Source organism: Apodemus sylvaticus, chromosome 4 (assembly GCF_947179515.1).
Source record: "Apodemus sylvaticus chromosome 4, mApoSyl1.1, whole genome shotgun sequence".
In the NCBI taxonomy this organism is placed as follows: Eukaryota; Metazoa; Chordata; class Mammalia; order Rodentia; family Muridae; genus Apodemus; species Apodemus sylvaticus.
Window position 1 is genome coordinate 53946159 of NC_067475.1, and position 22286 is coordinate 53968444.

General features: G+C 40.7%; 1 protein-coding gene across 2 annotated transcripts in view; it reads right to left on the reverse strand.

Moving 5' to 3' along the window:
• Vav3 (vav guanine nucleotide exchange factor 3) overlaps nucleotides 1-22286 on the reverse strand; it is a 353521-nt gene that overhangs the window by 140629 nt on the left and 190606 nt on the right. For both annotated transcript variants that reach the window (XM_052179412.1, XM_052179410.1), the window contains exons 12-15: nucleotides 21194-21280; nucleotides 16951-17036; nucleotides 15349-15481; nucleotides 14523-14632 (exon numbers count right to left, since the gene is read on the reverse strand). In XM_052179412.1, coding sequence (XP_052035372.1) covers nucleotides 14523-14632; nucleotides 15349-15481; nucleotides 16951-17036; nucleotides 21194-21280 — 416 coding nt within the window. The remainder of the gene's footprint in view (nucleotides 1-14522; nucleotides 14633-15348; nucleotides 15482-16950; nucleotides 17037-21193; nucleotides 21281-22286) is intronic.

The following is a 22286-nucleotide window of genomic DNA, read 5'->3' on the forward strand; positions in this document are numbered from 1 at the left end:
TTTCATTACATTTCCCTAGAGAAATTTCTTCAGGATTCTCCTGTACATGTGTGAAAATATATACCATGTCCCCTCTTCTACACTGAGAAAATATTTAACAAGGCTCTGTATCAACTTGCACTAGCCCAACATTGCCAGAGAAGGAATAATTAACTAATATAACCAGAGACAAAAATATTTTCGAGATAAGGAGGGATACTGCAGCTGAGGGCTCAGGTAGGTAGTCATTATTGTCAGAAGCATTCCTTTCATCTCAGTGACCTCCTAACTTGAAGAACTGAGATGAATCTGTAATTCATCATTTCTAACCCTCATAGTATGAAAAGAATCCATCAGACTACTTTATGTTCTTCCTGTTTTTCTAATAAATCAAAGCCCTGGAGGTGGGGATAAACACTTTAATTTTTTTGTCTTGCTCTGAAAGATGTCCAGGTTGTGATAATTGGAGAACTCAATTCAAGCCCCCGCCACAATTAAAAAAGCCAGGGATATTTTGTCTTAGTAAACTACCTATGACCTCAGGTTTACTTTGTAATATGTGAAACAATATTTCTAAGCTATTCAGTTTTTTTTAAATGCACTGACAGCTGCAGATTTAATTTAAAATGCTACTGTTCAATATGTCAAAGCTCAAATATTCTCTGGGAAGAAGCTTTAGTGCATATATATTATTAATGTACTATCAGAGAACAGATCCTGTGTTGAGTCTGACCAATCACTCATCAGCCAAAGAAATCAAATTTAGTGTATATAAGCCAATCAGAGGACATTCTTACAGATCTTGTTAGGCAAGGAACAGAAACAAAATATAGGCATGCCACAGTTTGGAGTTAGGAGGTAGAAACCTTAGGTTTATTGTGTGTGTACTATATGTATATGTTCATATATATGTCCCGCATGTGTGGAATCCACCAGTATCTACCTTGATCAATCTCCATATTATTGCTTTTACCTAATTTCCTTTATAATTACTGTGTGTGTGCTGGGACAGATACTCTGGGACAGTTTTGGAGGACAGAGGTAGCTCTAGGATCAGTTCTCTCCTTCCACTTTAGGTTCTGGGATGCAAAGAGGTTGTCAAGCTTGCATTGCAGACAATTTTACTTTCCGGTGTAGACCACTTCAGTTTTTGAGACAGGATCTCACACTGAATCTGGAGCTTACTGATTGGGCTAGAACATCCAGGATCTGCCTGTATCTCCTTCCCTAGTCCTGGAGAGATAGACTGGGGATGCTGCACTCAGATATTTTACTGTGTGCTGGATTCTAGGGTTCCAGACTCAGGTTCTCACACTTACATAGCAGGCACTGAAAACATCCTTAGCTCTGAAAACATCAGCCTCATTCCCCACCTGTGATTTGTGTGAGAAATCAGTAGAAGTATTACACGGTGCAAAGGAAGACAAGAGACTGCTCAAAAGGGAGCCACGACTCAGAGGACTTTTGGTCCTCTGTCTGCTTAGTCAAACTGGCCCTATCAAAAATTTGTAAGAGATTAATCTTTGGGATAGAATGTTAATGTCAATGAATGTTATCTCATTAGTTTGATAACAAGAAAAGGTAGGAGGAGTAATATAGTATTTTTGTTTGCCATAACAAACTTGGTAAAACAGGAAGTGTTATATTTAATAAAACCTTTCTGTTTAGAAAGCCCACTAATGTAGGCTGTTTGTGACTTCATTTATTTAAAGAGCTAGCTATTTGGGGGCAAAGATGGTGTAATTGTAAAGATATATAAAATTCAAGGACTATGGGATCATGGGATCACAGACCTCGGATACCTGGTGATACCTGGAATATTCTAGCTACTTCTGAATTAGATAGCGCAAGTTCCTAAACTCAAGCATTTTCCCAGAGGAAGACAGCTGGAAGAGAACAAGTGGCAGAGCAGGTCAGGCAGATGGTTAGGATAACCATGCCTAATGATGCTCTCCCACCAAGAGAAGCCTTTCAAAGTCTATTCCCAGGTGAATCCTGAAGGTGGATAAAGGTGTACCACGCTGTACCTTTCCTCAGCACGTGTGGGGGCACCCAGTGGGACCTTAGCACTAAACAAAACAGGTCCTTTTCCTTCAGACTCAGCTTAATCCACCTTGATAACTGGCCAGGCTTTATTCTCATGGGGCTTTTCCTTCCCAATCCCTTTACTCCAAAACTAAACGTTCATGACCAAAACACATGGCAGCATAAGCACTATCAAACCAAAGAAAACAAAATGATTTGCAATTCCTATTAGGCTCAACCCTGTGGTTAAGGTACAGCGACTCAAAATCATGATCCTAATTAACTTACAAGTTAATATTTTATTTTCTTTGCCCGAAGCAAATTCCTTGAAGTTAAAATCATCTTTATGGATTGTTGTTGATATACACAATGTTAGCTCTTACTTGATAGTATAAAAACACCAAATTTTTATCCATGAGCCTCACTAAAAAGTCAACATATTTAAATTATAAATCTTATTGTTGATTTAGTGTACAAAGATATTAATGAAGAGCACCTTGCGCTTATGAAGCAGATTCACAGCGACTTCCTTCCCTGGATAATGGTGGCAGGTATTCTAGCTGTAAATGAGACAGCATGGGGAGCAGAAAACACCTAGACTGAGTTCAGCCTCTGTCATTTGTGAACTGGGGAGGGAAGGGGAATAAAACCCGCGTGCAAAATATTTAATCTTTCCTTTATTTCCTGATTTTTTAAAGGACTGACACTTTTCAAGCCACCTCACAGGACTCTTTATTATCCCAAAACACTTTAGACATTTAAAGCACTATGCAATAGCAAGGAATTATCACTATATGATCCTCAACTCTAAAAACTCTACTACGAAGATTTAAAATCTAAATCCTTCCTAACACTAAGAATCCAGATAATACAGTGTTGCACAAAGTTCAATCAGGAATCCCAAAATTTGTTCAAAAACATCTCAACTAGGTCGAGTCTACAATTTTCTGCAATGGTAGCATCTAGCATTCCTTGTAACCTGCCCTCAATAGTGGGCAGAATCTCACTTAAGCATTTCATTGGAGTAATTATGGAAAGTTTCCAATTAAGTTTCTTCTTTCAAAATAAAATATGAATTAAGAACAGACTTGGAAAAAAACGTCCTAATATCCTCAAATATCCTAAAGGTGGGCATCTAAGGATGGTTAGAAATAATGGAGTGACCTTGACCAGGTGTGGTGGTGAAAACCTGGCCTCCCAGTGCTTTGAAGGCGGAGAGAGGATCAGGGATCCAAGGTATCCCTGGCAAGTGCAAGGCTAGCCTGAGCTACGTGAGACCATGTCTCAAAACAATTAGAACTGTGGCAACGGGAAGTTATACTTGAGTAGGGAGCCATGGGCACCTTGCAAGGAAGCAAGCAGTTTCCACCATGAGAGCTGACCAAATATGAAACAGATAATTCCGCCAAGAAACTCCTCATTACACAAGGCACTCAAGTGCGTGCTGGACTTGGGAAGAAGCACAGTGCACGATTCTTTGAAAAGTAAAAATCTTCTATTGCAGATGCCCATTTTTATATCCCCAGTGGGCTGATAATTCAAAGTGTGCCCACCACCATCACATACATAGGACCTTTTCTATATTGTCACTTCCAGTGCCATTCTCCCTAGATCAACATAGCAGGGGCAGGGGATAAGGGACAGATTTACAGTCATATTATAAAATTGACATGAAAATAGCATCCATGGATGTGAAGTATATAATACAGAATTACCACATAAGTTCCATTAGGGAGACCTTACCATGAATATTCCCAGTGTCTAGAATGGTTCCTGAGGATGCATGGGATACTCAAAATACTTGATAAACTAACAACCAGAGCTGCACAGCAAACACTGATACTTAAAAGTTGTTTCAAATACAAGCTTCCAATCTCTGTAGCCTGCCTGAACTTATCTACTATACCAAAACCAGCAAAACACAAAGTGCTTCCTGTTTCCAAAGTCAAGACTGGCAATTTCCAATCACACTTTTATTTGTGTTGTATGAATCAAGATCTCACATTTACAAATAAATAAAAGTAGTGCTCTTTGGTTGAGACTTTAGTGCTCTTTGGTTGAGACTTTACTGGTTAAATCTTACTTAATGATTAAAGTAAATCATTAAATCAAATATGTCTGGGTTTTTTTGTTGTTGTTTTTTTTTTGCCAAGTTGATTTAGAACAACAGCCAATTCCAAAGCACACTTATTGTTTGTGTTAGTCTCCAGACAAGCTGGAGACAACACAGTTACCACAGGGAACTGGGTAACCTTTCCTGGTGGTGTTTGTCCATTATTGAATGATAATTACCAGATCAAAGGCTCTGTTACAAAAGCTCAGGGAACCAATGCTAATACGACTTAATTATACTACTTGTATTTCATCTTAACCAGAGTGATGCATATTTGCTGATGGAATTTTTGATAGCAATCTTCCACTTTTCTCCTGCCTGTGACTTCTTCCTCCTAAGCATGTATAGCCAAGGTCAGAAAAGTGTCAAGGAAGCACTGAATGCAACCAGAGAAAGAGAAGTTGATCCCCACCAGGCAGAAACAGAACCAGAGTACTGTTTAATATTTACCAAACATTGGGCATGCATGAACTACTTTCCCATGTTTCAGGACAAAGAAGGATACAAAGACTCCACTTTATGACAGCTAAGAGTATCCTGACCATTGTTCTGTCTTGCTTCTTTCTATTGCTGCCAGTATAATTCCCTATATCAACTTAACTGCCAAGTTTGAAAGGTTATATAGACAATATGTTAGATTCAGGGGAGCTGAACTGGCTTCAGCAAGGGAGATTACTCTGTAAGACTCAGCACCACCTAGAGGCAGCAAATCATTCCAGCCTGAATTCCACACCTGTAAAAAAAAAAACTCTTCCTACTAAAACTGGTCATGAAGCCTTCAGAGTTTTATTTTTGTTTATTCACTCATTGTGTGCAGTTACAGTTATGTGCAGGTATAGATATCAGGGAAGAACTTTGGACTGGTTCTCTCCATTTACCAAATAGGTCTAGGGGATCAATTTTCAAGTTCCTGGCCTTAGTAGTAAACACCTTTACCAGTTGAACCATCTTATTGGATCACAAAAGCTTTTGCAGGAGATAGAATTGAAGTATGAGGAGTAGAGAAAAAAATTTAAGAAAATACACACACACACACACACACACACACACACCTAAGTTTTATTTCTGTTGTTATGCCAAAGCACCATGACCAACTTAGGAAGGAAGGTCTATTATGTGTACGTCTATTGTGTGTACCATCACAATAGATATGTCACACCTTCCACAACCTCCAAACACAGATTATCCAAGGAAACTCATTGTCTAGCAACACCAGTGTCCTCTGCACTTTTTGGTTTTCCTCAATGAATTCCCTAGAGACCTTTTCAGGATAAACAGCATGCACAAGACCATTCAAGAATTCAAAGGTCATCACCAATTAAAATCTTCTCTGATTGATCTGTCTGGCTCGTAGTGAGATACTATAACTAGTCTGGATTCTGTGGGGCTCACCCTTATTCTCCTTTCCAAAAACCCACAAACAAGACTTAATAAAATTGGGTTAACTAAACAGGCACCCTTAGATCTTTGAGCAGACACTCATGCTATCAATTGTACTGTAAAAATAATGTCAAATATAGACAATTCACTTAGCTTTGTTTTTGCTTTGGTGGAGTAAAGAGCATTCTTATACTAAATCACTAATACTATATTAAACAAGTAACAACAAAATCACAAAGTTCTACAAAATTTGCCGATACTGATGGTCCATGGGGGTTCCAAAGATCCAAAGACATCTTTGACTGTTGGCATGTATGTCCTGCATTCCCAAGGTCTGAGCATCTTAGCTGTAATGTGAGACAAGACAGTACTTAATACTACAGTCTAGGGATCGAATATGCCCCAACCATTTAACTGGAATGCTTAATGATTCATTTCTATATTACCTGTTGCTGCATTAGTACTAAAGGTTAACAAAATCCAGTAGTTCTGAAGAGAGTTGTAGCACATTGACTCTTTGTCTTTACTGTTCTCTGATCTAAGAGCTAAATTTGCTGCCCAAAGATACAACCATTTATATATGTGAGAAGAATCAAATAGCCCAGGCCCCTCTGGTGAAGAAAAGAGGTAGGGGCACAGGAGGAGGAAACAGCAGCAAAGGAGCTCTTGAATGGTCATGCTACAGAAGTCTCTCACAGAGCTTCATGGAGATATGAGGAGGCAGGTCCAAGCGAAAGTAGAAAGGAAGTCAAAATGAGGCTCCCCAGCTCTAAAGTCTCCATCCCCAATCTCCCTCCCTCCCTCATCACTACCAGTCACGCTTATTTAATGAATGAATATTCTGGAGCAGCATTTCATCAGAGACTGGCCTTTGTGCTCTTTTTATTTTAAGGAATCCACCAGTAGGACTGTGCCTGCCCCAGTACACAGTTTAGAAATCTAAAGTAGTGTCTGTAAAAATGATATGTGACTCTACTATCATAAGCCTGGGTCAAGCATTGACAAAGACCATCTTGTTCCGTGGTTTCTAGAACTTTCCTTGGAGTTGAGATGGGCACATGGCATGGCTTTAATCGTCTAATCACAGGATAGGTAGAGAGGTGGACTGTATGAACCAGCTGGTAGCTGCCCAGAAAGGAGGAAGTGAGGAGTATTGGCCCTATAGGGAGCAGATAGAATAGTCACACTATAGATGCTGATGAGGGTGTTAATGTCCATGCTAAACAATGGAAAGGATTGGGGCAGGACATGAGTTTCCTCAGTGACACGGTCAGCACATAAAATGTAAACTACATGGACTATATGTGAATAACAAAGAAGAAAAGGTTTTCTTCTGAATTTGGCAGATAGAAAAAAAAGGTGGGTACCAAAGGAATCAGAATTGTGGAGGGAGAGACAAATGTCAGGAAGGCATGGTCTCTGAGCATCCCAGCTCTAGAACGCAGTTTGGGTGAAGTTCTGTTTAAATCTCCCAGAGACAAGGAGGCTGCACGCAGCATAAACTGCAAATTATTTCTGCAGTTTTTAGCTCATGTGAGGATGAGATCAATGCTACTTAAAAGACAGGACGGATAATGTGAAAATTATCCATCCTGCTTTGTTGCATACATCTTACCCAAGCATCTCCTCAGACTGCCACAAAGGAGCCCATCTCATATCAGGTTCCCTATGCATAAAAATGCCTTAGAAAAAAATGCAATGTCATATTTAAAAGCTGATAATGACACCAGACAGAATGACATCAACTTTGCATGTTACAAAAATAAATTAATGCAGCCTGATGAAGAATCAACAGTATCACACTAAGGAAGTCTCTTTATCCATGGGCTGCTGAGAATTTTTTAACATACTAGAATTCTGCAACGTCAAGTCTTTGTTTCTTGCTTTTACTAGTTGTCATAAAGTTCCAAAAGTGAAATTTAAATTTACATAAAAATATAACTACTTATTATATGCTAGATGATGTGCTAAGAGGGATCATAAATGGGAATAGCACTAACATGAGTTCCCTGCCTGCCCCCATGATACTGAGAGTCCAGTGGGGGAAGCAGCCATAAGTAGACAGATATAAAGATCCAAGGCCTCAGGCAGGACTGCCTTGGAACTATAAATGTACAAATTCAGCAGCCAAAGCAATACAAAAGTAATTTCACTTTCGGCATTTCAAAGACCACAAAAGTGAGAGTAATTCAGAGTGCACAGACATGCATCTCCTGAGACCCTCCCCAAACCTCTTAGACCCATAACTAACTCAAGAGCACCACACCACTCATTCCACTAAACCTTCCTCTCCGTCTCCAGGCACATGTGGTGCTCTCTGTCTACCTCTAGCAGCTCTAACAGTGTCACTCAGTGTGGCATCTATCTTAATGAGCAAGAACGAATCCTTCCCCTTTAGGAGAATAAAATATAAGCTGAACTGAGAAGAGAAGTAATAGATCCTCGTTAACAGTGGGGTGATCAGTGGATGGAGGGAGAGCTGCCAACACTGTGTGTGGAGATACTTATCTAAGAAAAGATCCTAAACAGTGAGGGATACTGGGAGACAGAGTATAACTAGAGCAAAATTGGCATGGAAGGCAATGATGAGAGATGTGGCTGGAAGAGAGAGGTGAAATAAAAAGACACTTTTTCTTTGGTCCTGGTGGAAAAAAAAACATTATCTTACCAAGTGCATTCAACAATCTGCAAAGATTAAATGATGGTCAGTACATAACCAGATGGCCTGGATGCTCGGTGCGAATGGGCAGGTTGGGAAGGTGGGAAGAAAGAAGCAGAAGTCTTAAACAAAGTTATGTGGCAAAGCAGAGTACAGCAAGCAGTCAGCTATCACCTGCTGAGGCTGGTAGGATACTGGTCAGAGGTGGAAGTAGAAGAAGACGCATTCTTGGCTTCTATCTTTTGATGCCTGAGCCAATGAGAATAGAGGAAGAGATGATTTGGGTCAAAACATCAAGGGCTCACTACTGAAATAATCTCCTATATACATTAAATGAACATAATAATATTTAGAAAGACATATATACATGTATATATATACATATACACATATTATACATATATACAGTGTGTGTGTATATGTGTGTGTGTGTGTGTATGTGTGTGTGTGTGTATGTGTGTGTGTGTGTGTGTGTAATTTCAATCTCAATGGCTCCATTTATAGAATAAATAAACCCTATTTATTCTATAAATAAAAATTTATAGAATGAACCCAATTTTATATGATAATTATCTCTTTGATATTCAGAATATTTGGGCAATACTTCAGATCAAAACAAATTATACTTGATGAAATATAACTTTAAGTTCAAAATGTGAGGGTGCGCACACATTTCTATAATCTATATAGAAACTAAGTTTCAAGAAAATGTTCTTCCCTGGTAGAGTGTGAGTTTGAAGGAAATGCTATTTTATTTGACCTTAGATTATTTAAATTTTTCTTTTTAATTCTGCAGCATGCACACTCCTTTTTGTGACTTCAGTTCCTCTGGGAGAGAGAGGGTGAAAAGATTAAGATGCTAAGCTGGATCTCATGTGGAAGGGACCTCGGCTTCTGAAGCTTCACGGCTGCCTCGGTGGCATCAATTTCCCCTGAGCTCATCCCTGGAGATTCCGGGCTCAGGAGCCACGCAGTCTAGACAGCTGGAATGACACAAGCAGTGCAGGCCAGAGTCCCTCCCCAACTCCATGCTCTCCTTCCGCATTTCCATTTTCCTCTTGCCACAACCATCTATCGGTCTTGCTTTAGTGGATGAATAATATCCAAACAGATGCTAGCTGGCCTCTGTGCTCTTTCCTCCTAGGTCCAGCCCCTCAGCACTGTGCCAGCCAGGACACAGTGAAAAGTCTGAGATGGTGCCTGTGATGATGGCCTGGCTACCTTCAAGGGAGTAAGCAAGAATTGCTAGGATTTCAAGAATTAAATCAGCCTGGTCAGGAGAAACCTAAGGCAACAGGGTCTTTCAGTTCCCTTAATAAATGCTTCAGAGGCCGAGCCTGAACCTACCCTTCCGACCGTATCTGCTTCTCTCCCTGCCTTTATCTTTTCTTTTTCTTTCTAGTTCTTCCTTTCAAAAGCTTGGAGACTGGACATGTAACACACTCCTATATATCTGCAATCCCAGCGCTTGTGAAGTAACACAAGTAACTTGGAAGTAACAGAATCAGGAGGTCAATTAAAACCTCAGCTATTAATGAGATCAAAGTCAACCACAGCCATATAGCCATATGAGACTCTGTCTCAAAGAAAAAGGAAAGAAGGAAGGAAGGAAGGAAGGAAGGAAGGAAGGAAGGAAGGAAGGAAGGAAGGAAGGAAGGAAGGAAGGAAGGTCCATTACAACTTTGTTGTTCTTTGATTTCATTTATTTTATATTTGATACAGTTTGGACTCGTTCCTGCAGCACGCGCACACACACACACACACACACACACACACACACACACACACAAATCAATCAAGGATCCTTGTATATTTTTCACAATAAAAACAAGCAAAATAAAGCATTTTAAAGTGAGCCATTTTAGATAACAAGATCTGAAGGCAGTTAGATACTTAACACCTTCATGGATAAGGGCAATCCTGTCCACTGAGATGCCAAACTTTCTGGTAACGATAGAGTGATGACACTGTTCAACATTGCAGACGTGATTCTGTGATGACTAGTTTCCTAGCCTGGAAAACGACTGGGATGTTTATTAAAGCTAATCAGAGAATCCATAAGAGCACGTGCGCACAAGGGGTTTGAGAAGAGAGCGAGGGCCTCCTAACAAAAGGTTGAATACAGCTGGCTCAGGGCGCTTACATCCATACCAAACCCAGCTGAACTGAATACAGACACGTCTTCCTATTTCTCAGATGACCAAATGGAATTATTAGAGACAACTGGCAACAAACATCATTTTGGAAATAAAGGAAAACAACCAATCAGCCTCTAAAGCATGTAAATGGATGCTTAGAGAAGGCTCCCGGCAGATAAGCATCATTTAGCTCCACAGTGTCTTCTGCAACCTCAACAGCAACCGGTATTTCTACCCCTTTTAGTAAGGAGAAAGAAAGAAAACTCCTTTCTCCTTCCCTATCCAAGTGGGTCACTGCCACCTCTCTCTCTCCATTTAGTTTTTTCTAAGAAGGTTTCAGAGTTCTAATGTGGTTCACTGCAGATTCTAAATGCTGGAAGTTGTGACAGTCAGACAAGGTCAGAGAATGTGCTCCGAGCAAGGTTGGGTGTGCTTAGGAAGACAGAGGTTGAGATCCAGGTCACCGCTGGGAGATGGCTTGTGTCCTATCCACTGTTTACAGGTGCCCATGCACTCTCTGCCCTTGTCTCTAATGTACCAAATTAAGAGCAGGCTTGAAATGCTGTAAAGGCATCCGTAAATATTTTAAATAAAATAGTCTGATCCTCCTATAAACAGAACTGTCATCTTCTGTAAATGAAATTAGCAAACATTTCATCCATTTTAAAAACATCAATTCCAGCCAGGCAGTGGTGGTGCATGCCTTTAATCCCAGCACTCTGGAGGCAGAGGCAGGCAGATTTCTGAGTTTGAGGCCAGCCTGGTCTACAGAGTGAGTTCCAGGACAGCCAGGGCACACAGAGAAACCCTGTCTCAAAAACAAAAACAAAACAAACAAACAAACAAAACCATCAATTCCACTGATCAACCGCCATCATCCTTTTCAACAGTCCTCTAAGGCACAGTCCAGAGAGTTCCAGAAAGACAAGACCCAGGGAAAAGCTAGAGACACTGGGAAGAGCTGGCCTGAACAGGTACGGAGGCCTTGCTGCATTTCCTAGATTGTTACAATACCACACACTTCTTGGTTTTCTTGGTTTTCCATGACTTAGAAAAGCAGAATGATTGAAAACAATGAACAATACAGAACAAATCTGACCCTTGGGCAAAATCTTAAGCATTGGCATTTACCCAGATTATTACCCAGACCTATCTTAGAAAGCTAATAGCATGGTTACCAGGGCTTTCTGGTATAGCTAGCTTCAAAAGGAAGGGAGGATGTTAAGATAATGGGTAGGCTGATATCTTAACTAAGTCCTGCTTTAATTTTGCCCTACATGTTCTAACTTTTGCTTACAGAACTCCTCAGGGTTCAACTCTGAGTAATTTTGCAGAAAAGTATGCCTACCTCCTACCTCTTCAAAGAAGCAATCATCAGGACTACAAAATACAAACATGGCGCCTACTTGTGTTTCACTGCATTACTGCGGTGCTATTCAAAAATGTAGAGTGCCTGGCCCCCTGAAGGTGTGAGCGCAGAGGAGCAACTCAGCTCTGCCTACACCCTGTGTACCCTGCAAACTGTGACTTCTAGCTGCCTGCCTCTACGAGGCCATTTCCCTCCCTTCTTTCGAAGCAAGAGAACCTTGATTCAAAGCCATGTGAATCAGGAATGACAATCTCAGCCTCCCTTGCTATGTATAGTTAGATGCCCAAGTTCCACCTTGATTTAAGAAAAATACGTGTTGTTGAAGGTTCATCTAAAGAGAGGGATTACCTTCTGGCGTCTACCAGGTAAATTTTAGAGCTGGAATTGCTGTAGCCATTTTATACTTTAAAGTAACCAACACTGAAGTTAGAAGCCAAATGCTGAGGTCAGGAGACGGGGACATGAGCCTGAAAGGGAGCTGCTGCTCAGACAGCCACCTATCGAAAGCCTCTGCCCACCGCATGAGAGAGGATAAACGTGTATCACTTATCCTGTACTGGGGATGAGCTATTTGATGTAAGAAAATGTAACAAAATGGTCACTGAAATGTGTATCCTGCAGTCCTAGGACCCTGCTTCCTCTGAGACAAGACACTCAGCTGTCTTGCCCTGGAGAAACTCCTTCACTTAGACAAAAGAGTCTACAGCATAAGAAAAACATCAGAAAATTTTAGTCTGACATCCTTCCCACAAAGCCAAAAGTCTGAGATCCATTCTACCTCTGGGTACATTTACTATCCCAAGCACCCATTATGATGCTGATTTCTACCACACAACTCAAGGCTCTGATTTCTATCATACAACTCAAATTGTCTCAGTGAAGGAGTACAAATGGTCATGAGGTTGACCATGCTAGATCACGGACTGGGCCAACATCGCCCACTTAACACATGTCCAAAATAAATGCAACCTATAATGTAGATGCCATGTTAATGCAACCTTTAATACAACTGACCATTTTTACTTAACTATTATAATCAATAACCAAGTATAAGGACGATACTACTACATCAGAAAGTGTTAGCTTTGTGCTTGCAAGCATGTTAAAACCTTGAATATAAAATACTACTGCTAGCAGCAGTAACAATAGATACCACCCTTTGATCAATAATACCATAAACCTTACATTGCAGCATAGGGCTGGCATTTTGCTGAGACAGTATTTACAATTCAGATTAAACATCACTAACCCCATTTACAGATGCGGGAACTGAGGCTTCCAAAAATAAATGGTTTAGCTAAGATTATAGGCAGCTACAGCTATGATTATAGCAGAACCCAGACTTGTTTAACGCTTAATTTTTTAATAATCTCTGTCTTTCAAAATATAAGAGTCTTGAGCCAGTAAGATGGTTAGACGGGTAAAAATTTTTCCTACCAAAGTTGATGACCTGAGTTCTATCACCAGAGCCCACATGACAGAAGGGCAAAAATCTAATCCTGAGAGTTGCTCCCTTGCCTCCCCAGACACGCTATGTTGTGCTGTGCTGTGCATGTGTGTGCATGTGTGTGTGTGTGTGTGTGTGTGTGTGTACGCGCGCGCCCCCTCACACACACTCACACACACTAGATAAAATCTTCCAAAATCATCCTAATTTCATCTCAATTTTATATTAACACAAGCATTTCTTAAAATCAAAACAAGCAATCAAAAACGTAACCGAACTGGTCAGGGAGTGGTAAGCAAGACTAGAGCCTAGGAGACAAATCTCTGAAGTGTTCTCTTTTAATTCTGCCCCTTTTAACAGTTTCATTTCAGGGTGACCGGTGTGCCTCCACAATAAGGGTCATGATGCACCTTCTTAATTTATAAGCATCGAAACTACAAGGAAACACCCAACAATGCGTTCTCAGTGATTACAGCTCTATGTGCTGTTTCTTTTGAACCAGGTCTGGGCATCTTCACCTCTTTGTTGGGCTTCCACTTTAATAAAAGGAAAGAAATCCGGTCCTGAAGCATTCATTGCATAGACCTGAAACCCAGCGAGGACTGAAACTATATGTGAGTTTGAAATCTAAGGAAGACATCAGTCTTTATGTTGAGAAACAAAGGCTGTGCACACGCATGTGCACATCTACGGATGTTTCATAAATAAAAAAATATAATTTATTTATTTTATAAATAATAGTATTTAAGGTAAGGATATATATTAAAACTAGTAGTTTCAGGAAAAAATTTATCCTTGTAATTAAATTTCTCGAGGCACTAAAAGGGAAAGACTGAAAGTATTTCTAGGAGAAGCAAGTTAAAGGGAAGGTTTCAGCTCCCTCTTTCTTCTTTTTGAAGAAATTCACCAGCACTCTTCTAGAGCAGATGATCAGCTCACAGTGGCCCTAGCATCCCTGCACAGAGCCTCTGGGGGTGTGCCAGCAGCCACCAGCAGAGAGCGGCTCCTCTGACTCAATGATTTAAATACTAGATAGATGAACTCTTAAACATAGGATGGGGAGAAGCCTCACTTGGGAGAGCACTTGCCGGCCAAGCAGAACCACCCAAGTGTGAATCCTCAGCCCCCAAGGAAAGGCCGAGTGGAGGTGACAGCCAGCCTTTAGTCTCAGAACTTAGGAAGCAGACAGAGGGAATCCCAGAGGCAAGGTGTCTAGCTGGTGTAACCGAATCAGTGAGTTCTGGATCCAGCTGAGAGACTCTGGCTCAATATAAAGGGTAGATACTAAAGGAGATAAAGTCTTTGGTTGCACACACACACACACATACACACAAATACATAAAAAACTGCACACATGTTTGTGCAAGTGCACACCACATACACAAATAAATTTTAAAAGTAAAAATACTCACAAAGCCATTTCAAACTGTTCCAGCCATTTTTTCTTTAAATCTTTTGTTTTGCAATAAAACTCTAACCCATTTTGTCCTTGGGTATGGATGAGGTAGAAGCCATAAGACCACTGTGAAAATGAATATTCTTCAAGTTAATGATTATCACTTGTTAAAAAAAAATACCTCCAGATTCACTGGAGCACTATCACAGCCATGCACACAAAACCTTACAAGTATGAGCATTAACACTGACATCTGTAACCAACTTCATGCTGAGAAGAAAATCAGTTATCAATTTCATATTGATGAGAAAATCATTGTAACCATATTGAGCTGAGGAACTGGAAATGGTCAGATCAACTGTCAGGACCCAATCATAGCTCACAGGAAACTGTACCAAATCAATCTCTGAAAACTCAATGCCTGATCCAGTCAGGAGCATCTCGCTCTAATGTACACACAGACATCTGACTCCAGATTTGCAGATTCTGCACTCAAATATTCAACAACTGCAGATGAAAACAATATGAGTTGCATCTGTACTGAACATGTACAGACTTGTTTCCCTCGTGTCATTATTGCTAAATGATACGGCATAACAGCTGCTTACAGGAACTCAAGTATTGTCTTAGGTATTACAGAGAGCCTGGAGATGCTTTAAATTATGTAGAACGACATGCCTGGGTTATATGCAAACACGAAGCCATTTTATATCAGGGCCCGGAGTATCTGCAGATTCAGGTGTCTGCAGTGCAGGGAGTGGTCTCAACACCAGGGATGACTGTATTTGAATATTCAAAGCACAGCAACAATTACTACACATTGCCACCTCCCCAGAAGTCACCTTTTTATTCTCTTTATCCGTGGTAGGGTTGTTGGCTATCTTGTACTGCTGGAGATCTATTATTTCCTTCATCTCATAGTTATCGCCTTTCCTTTTACACACAATCACTGCCAAGTCGAATAAGAAGATATGCCTGTGAAAGAGACAGTGTGGGTGACTGACAGAAAACTGTTTATAAGCGGATATATTTTTTTTCCTGGCAAGATGCGACTGCACCAGCCAAGCATTCTTCTTCTGCATTAAGGGCCACAGGCAGGGCTGCACGGGAGAAGCTGCAAGGAATGCAGACCCACAGGAGCATGGCTGCCCTTCACCACGCCAAAAGAGAAACAGTGCCATTCCACCCCAGTTCCCCTCATTTTAACATAAAGAAAGGGAGGGATCATTAGAAAAGCAATCCTGACACTTTAGAGTCATTGAAAATACTCACTGAGATAGGCCATAAAGCTGCTCATGAATAATTGCTCTCTTTTTATTTAAATGCTAAAATCTCAGAAAGAGATTCACAATCAGGACAGTAGATCTTCTACAACCATAGTAACAATCAATGAAAAGCCTTGGGAACTGTTCACCCATCCCACAAACAAGACAGAAAGTAAATTCCCGGGGTCCCCACCCAGGTCGGAATTACTCCTGTCCTGGGTGAGCAAACCCACTCCGAGGGGCGGAGGGTGTACGTCAATTGCCAAAAGTTACACTAATGATCCAGTACAGAGTAAACTCACACCCAGGCTAACTTTAGAGCCTGTGCCTTCACTCCCTGTGTTCGGTGTCACAATTTAATGGGTCACCTTAAGCGTAGCTTGGGTGTAAGAGAAACTGCAAGTCAGGAAAGTGATGGTTAAGTTTCTGGGTTATTTTTTTTCCTCATTAAAAGCAATGTTAATTGGGGAAGGAAATGAATCTTCTAACCTTATCCAACTGCAATAAATGTGCGCTTTTTAAAACTCTCAGTGATTAACACACTTATTCTTAACCAGTGATTGTGACAATGACACATTCCCGGTGTTCAAACACTTTCTTCATCTTCAAAGTCAAATGTGTGACTCCTGAGAGCTACCTGAGGAACCAGGATATCAAGGTGGAAACAAGGGCCAATGCTGCCCCCTGCTGGTCGTTATTTTCTTCTACAAAGAGTCCAGGAAACCCCCACAAAAGCATCTATGAACAATCACCTGTCATGATCAAGAATAAAAGGCCAAGGGTACGAAGGATATTCAAGGACTGTGCCTAAAGGTCTCCCTAAATAAAAATATTGCTAAGTAGTTCCCATCTAGCATTCCTTCCTAGGATGCTATTTATTTTCAGTTAATTTCCAAATGAGTCTTTTAAAACAGATAATCGTGGTTTTACGGCAATTGTCTGGTGGCATTTCATGACTGAAATGCATCTTATTTTCTAACATTTTCATTTAGCATCTAAAACCTTAGGCAAAACAGCAGAGTGCAGGCTAGAAAGAGAAGTAATGCATAGGACATACAGTAGAAAAGGTAAGGGACCAGTGACTGGCCGGCCCCCTGGCCTGCACACCGCCACCATCCTAGAATAGATGGCACCGTCATCCCCGGGGTGATCCACTGTGAGAGTGCGCCTGCCACTCACCTTTCTTGTTTCGTATGTTTGTCCAGTGTGGTTATTCGGATTTCACCATCCCCCTGTGGTCGTCCAAAGAGCAAAACTGGTTGGTTCTAAAACACAGATACATCTTTAAGTAAATCTTAAGTGTGTGCCTAACCCTTTCAAAATCACATAAAAACAGAAATATCAAGAAAGACATTTTCCAGGACAACAGCCCGATCATCGTGATTACAATTGATATCATTTTTATTTATTTTAACACATTTACTCTCAAATGCACAGGACTTGGGATACAAGATAAGATTTGAAAATCAACCTGCCCTTTGTAATTACAGCAGACATGTTGCTAGCACTATTTCTACATATAACCTCAAAGGGGAAGTTACCAGAGCTGGATCTGACCTGAAAGCCCTGCCCTCCTGAGGACCAGCTTTCGTGGACCACAGGTACCATTCAAGCCCTCAAAGGAAGACAGTAACCAATAATCCTCTCCAGCTCTGATGCCTATGGGCCACATCAATAACCATTTGCCGCATTAGCCATAGGATACAGTAAATACTGGCACACATAACTTGTCAGTAACGAAGAGCTCTTTAAGAGTACTTAAGGCCTGAGGAAAATCATGCCTGGGACTGAAAACCTATCCAGGTATCCAGGGCTAGTGAAGTCATGGATATTGGAGGAGAACCGGCAACTACTACTTTACTAAACTAGCATAATCCCTAATTACCTTTTAAGTAGATGTCCTGATACTCACAGACCACTGTACTTCTCACCCTGCACCCAGAAAACTTCCTCTTGCAGCAGAGACATTACAGAGAGACACAACCAATGGAAATATAGAGTGTCTACAACACACTCCTGCCCCTTGGGCTCAGGAACCATTGCAGAAAAGACAGAAAATTTATAAAAGTCAGAAGAACTGTGGGTTGTTTGTGAGACTGTGTCTCTTAAGATATCGGAGAGGCTACACCTGTGACGTTTCAGCAGCAGGTCTTCCTAAACACGAGGGGAACAAAGACAAACAGACCTGCTAATGTGAAATGGGAAGCTCACAAGGCTCCGAGCCTAGACAAAACAAACGAAATAAAACAGACTACAGGCAACTAAGAAATGCTAAGACTGGGAGAAACAGTCCTTTTTAGGTTAAAAACCCATAAATTGGTTATCCACTACCAAATAGTCAGCCCTGAAAATATATACATATAAATAAAATTATACAGACTGAGCAAGGTGTATTTATACAATAATTAAAGAAGAATAGACTGAGAATTTGAAAGAGAACAGGATGGGGTTACTGGCAAGTATTTGGCAGGGATTTGAAAGGGGGAAATGATGTATGTAATTACACTTTAATCTCAAAAGCTGAAAATACTATTTTAAAGGGGAAATGATACTAATCACTAAAATGATACTAAACACAAGAAAATTATAGTAGGTGATATTTGTCATGCATACAGAGTGGAATGAGACAGATTCTATGCTTATAGAACACACCACACACAGGGCACAAATGCTCACAGAAGCAAGAAACTACAGACACATAATTGTCCCAAATGCATAGTCTAGGAAGAGGAGATAATTTGAGGCAGGGATTGGAGGATGGCCTCTTTGAGCTAAGAGCTTCAGGACGAAATTTTCTGATGTAACAAATAAATGTTATATTTCCACAAAGTCAGGAACACAAAATAGTTTGAAGTATTAATGAACACTGACAGTATTTGTTAAGGAAAAGAGGATTGACTATAGATTATCAATGATATCTATGGATTTCATTCTAATAAAAGATACAGATGTGATTTCTAGGAACATGCTCACATATTAGCCACAACTGTCTTCAAAAAGTCCCAAGAATATTCAATGGGGAGAAATAAAGTATACAAACAGTGCAGAGGAAACTACATATCTATAAGAAAATAGAAAAAAGTTAGACCTTAGCTTTATACTGTATCTAGAAATAACTACCTAGAGCAAAGATCTATACATAAAAGCTGACACTATTAAGGATTTACAAGAAAATAGAGAAAAAAGTTTTTTATAGAATTCAATTTAGCAATGAGTTCTTGGAAGTGACATTAAAAGTGTAGGCAAGAAAGGAATGGTGGGTGACCTGGAACTTATGGTTCCACCAATGCTGTCTGCAGAAGAAAGTCTCTAACGTACCTGTGTGAAGAGAGACCAATGGGAACATATGTATAATCTCCTACAAACACACACACACACACACACACACACATCACATCAGGGCTCAAAATGAGGCAAGGCATTCAACCGAACATTTCTCCAAACCAAACACATCCAGTGAACACACAAAACAAAGTTTAGCACCATTAGCCATTAGGAAAATTTTATCAAAACCACAATGAGATACTATCTCACACCCATTTGGATATATATTTTGCAAAAGAAAATATTTAAAAAGAGACCTGAAATTTTGCATTTGCCAAGTTCATAAAGAAACTGGAATCCATTTATAAAGCTAGTAAGAATGCAGAGAGGGCAGCTGCTGTCGGGAGTGGAATGGAAATAATTCAAAACTTAATCACGGAATTACCATACAGTTCAGAAATCCTACTATGTAACCAAAAGAAATGAAAGTGGACACTCAAAGGGACATTGGCACACCCTGCACACAGCAGCATTGTGCATGATACTTCACATGGGAAGCAAGCTAATGTTCTCTGGATGCAAGGATACGGTGTGGAGTAGTGCAAACAATGGATAATGCATCACATAGCCTTAAGTAGACAAAACTCACACTCTGCAACATGGGTGAATGCTTATGGAAAGATATGGACTAAAATGAACCAGTCACAAGAGCACCAATACTGTGTGGTTCTATAAATCAGAGGAATCAAGGGGCCTGAATTCAGACAGAGAGAAATGGCGCCCAGGACTGTAGAGGGAAGAGAGTGCTCAGTGAACACGTTTTCACAGGATGAAAAGAGTCCGGGAGCTCGGATGGTGGTAATGGCTATTATAAGACTGTAAATGTAATTTATAATAAGATTGTAAATGTCATATGTACACGGGCATGTTTATGGTGGTCAGTTTAATGTGACTCATATTATTACACTGTCAGTGCTTCCATAGAAAGTATACTGTGGAAGTCTAAAATGGGAAATGACAGGAGGTCTACAGGGAAAGGGGTTCCTTGTAGATTGGACCTTGAAAGAACGTGATAATGGAGACAAATCCTCTGGGCCCTAAGTAGGCAATGCTCAAAGGTAGAAGCATGAGAAGGACTAGAAAACTGGAGACTGACAGTAAACACAGAGGATGCCAGTGATGTAACACATGTGGGAGTAACTCACGGAGTTCTGAAAAATCATTGAGGACTTTAAAATGGATCAACATTGAAGACAACAGGAAAATCTTGGTTTTTCCTGAAAAAGTCTAGGAAGGAAGATGACTTGGGAAACTGCTGTTTAAAGCATAACTATATAAAGAGCGTGTGTGTGGTTGCAGGGATTATCAAGGACCCAGGTGATGGCACCGCACTGCACATGGGAAAAGAAAGGGGCATTCAGAGCACAGCAGTGAAATCGCTTTGCCAAAAATACCTCAAAGCCATTCTCCCTCTGCACTTCCTGCCAGTGATTCTAGCCCTCCATTTTCTCTGGAAACCATTTCGACAGCTGCCTGGCCACCTCCCTAAAGGGACTTCTTGAAATATAAACAAGACTGGGACACTCACAGATAGAAACTATCCTAGATCTCCACTGCACTCACGATGAAGCGCTAGCCTTCCCTCGGCCTACAAGGTTAAGCAATGCAGTTCTTCACCCCCTGTGACCTCAGAGCCCATCGCCTTCTGAGGACAACCCTTGCCTCCCGGTTTCCGGAACTCACCAAGGACTTCTTATCTACCTCTGGACTTTTCGCTTGTTATGGTATCGCCTGGATCACTAATACCACAGATCTTCTGACTTCTCATTCTTTGGACCCAGTTAAAATGGCAAGTGACTTGAAAGAACTTTTTCTAGTTGTGTTACCAACACTGAAACCGTCTATATTGTTCTCTGGGACCCTTGGGAGGGGAGGCAGTAAGAGACTGAGGGAGAGAGACAAGCCACAGAGGCACCTGGACAATGGCAAAGTCACAGGGGACATGACATAAGTGTGAAGGCCAGGCAGAAACAGGAGGGGAGAAAACAACTTTTAACAGCTGAAAGTTGAAGGTAAACTGTCTTTTCCTCAACAACAGCTCTTGGATGTCTCAAGATGTGGGGACGAGGGGAAACTGGATAGGAAGATAATTACATACCAAATTCTCTATAGATAGCTGAAACTGCTTAATTTCACGGAGGGTCTCATTATCTCTTTTTACTTCATTCACATACTGTGCCAAGTCCTAAAGAATGGAGAGAAGGGTGCAGAAAGAAGGCACAGGAAGATTAGAGATGTGCGCTGCTTTGAAAGAAAAACACATCATTAATTTCATCAGTGATGAAAGTCGCCACCATAATGTCTCAAAGACAATAAAATGAACACTCAGTCAATCAAAGCTGCGTCTCAAAGCCAATTGTAAAATAAGGGGTGTGCAGCTGGGATGTCTGAGAGTTGTCTCGTGCCACACCCCTGAGGAGGATACAGATAATTCTGCCTTAAGAGACATAAAAATAAATAAGTAAAAAATAAAATAAAATAAAATAAATCCTGAGGAGTCTCTGCAAAGCCCCAAGGCAAGTAGGTCAGTAGGTCAGTAGGTCAGGAGGGTTTAAATTCCAGGAGCGTCATGGCTGCCCTTGACAGTGGTATGTCTTTCCCCAGGTGACATGAAGGGCAGGCCTGAAGGAGCAGCAGCAAAGAAAACCTAACACAAAGTTACAGGTTGCCCTAACCAGCCTGTCCTTGTGAAACCAGTTAATGTCTCGTTAGCTCCTAAGAGCGTTCAGTCCAGAAGGCTAGTTCAATTTCAGAGTGAATAAAGAAGAAAGAAAGCAGGGGTGAAGAATGGAGCCCCACAGAGGCAAATTAAAGTCAAGGAGACCTTCAGCCATGCTCCTCCATGTGCCTTTACCTATTTAAAAATGGCTTTTAAAAAATGCAAAAGCATTAGCTAATCCTCCTATACTGTAACTGGCTATTTTTATTTTGTGTGATCCACATTTTCCTATTTTCTAAGAGTCTTCTTTTTCTTTTTTTTTCTTTAGCCTCTTTAACACATCTGCAACAGGAACACAGCTCTGCAAATAGCAATTCTTAACTATGTTTTCAGGGGAAGCTTGGCTTTTCGTAGGACCCATCTATAAATGACTCCTTTAAGGACACAAAATGTGTTGCTTTTCTAGACACAATAAACCAACAAGTAATAGTCTTGATGCTCAAACTATGATCATATGAATGGCAGAGTCAAT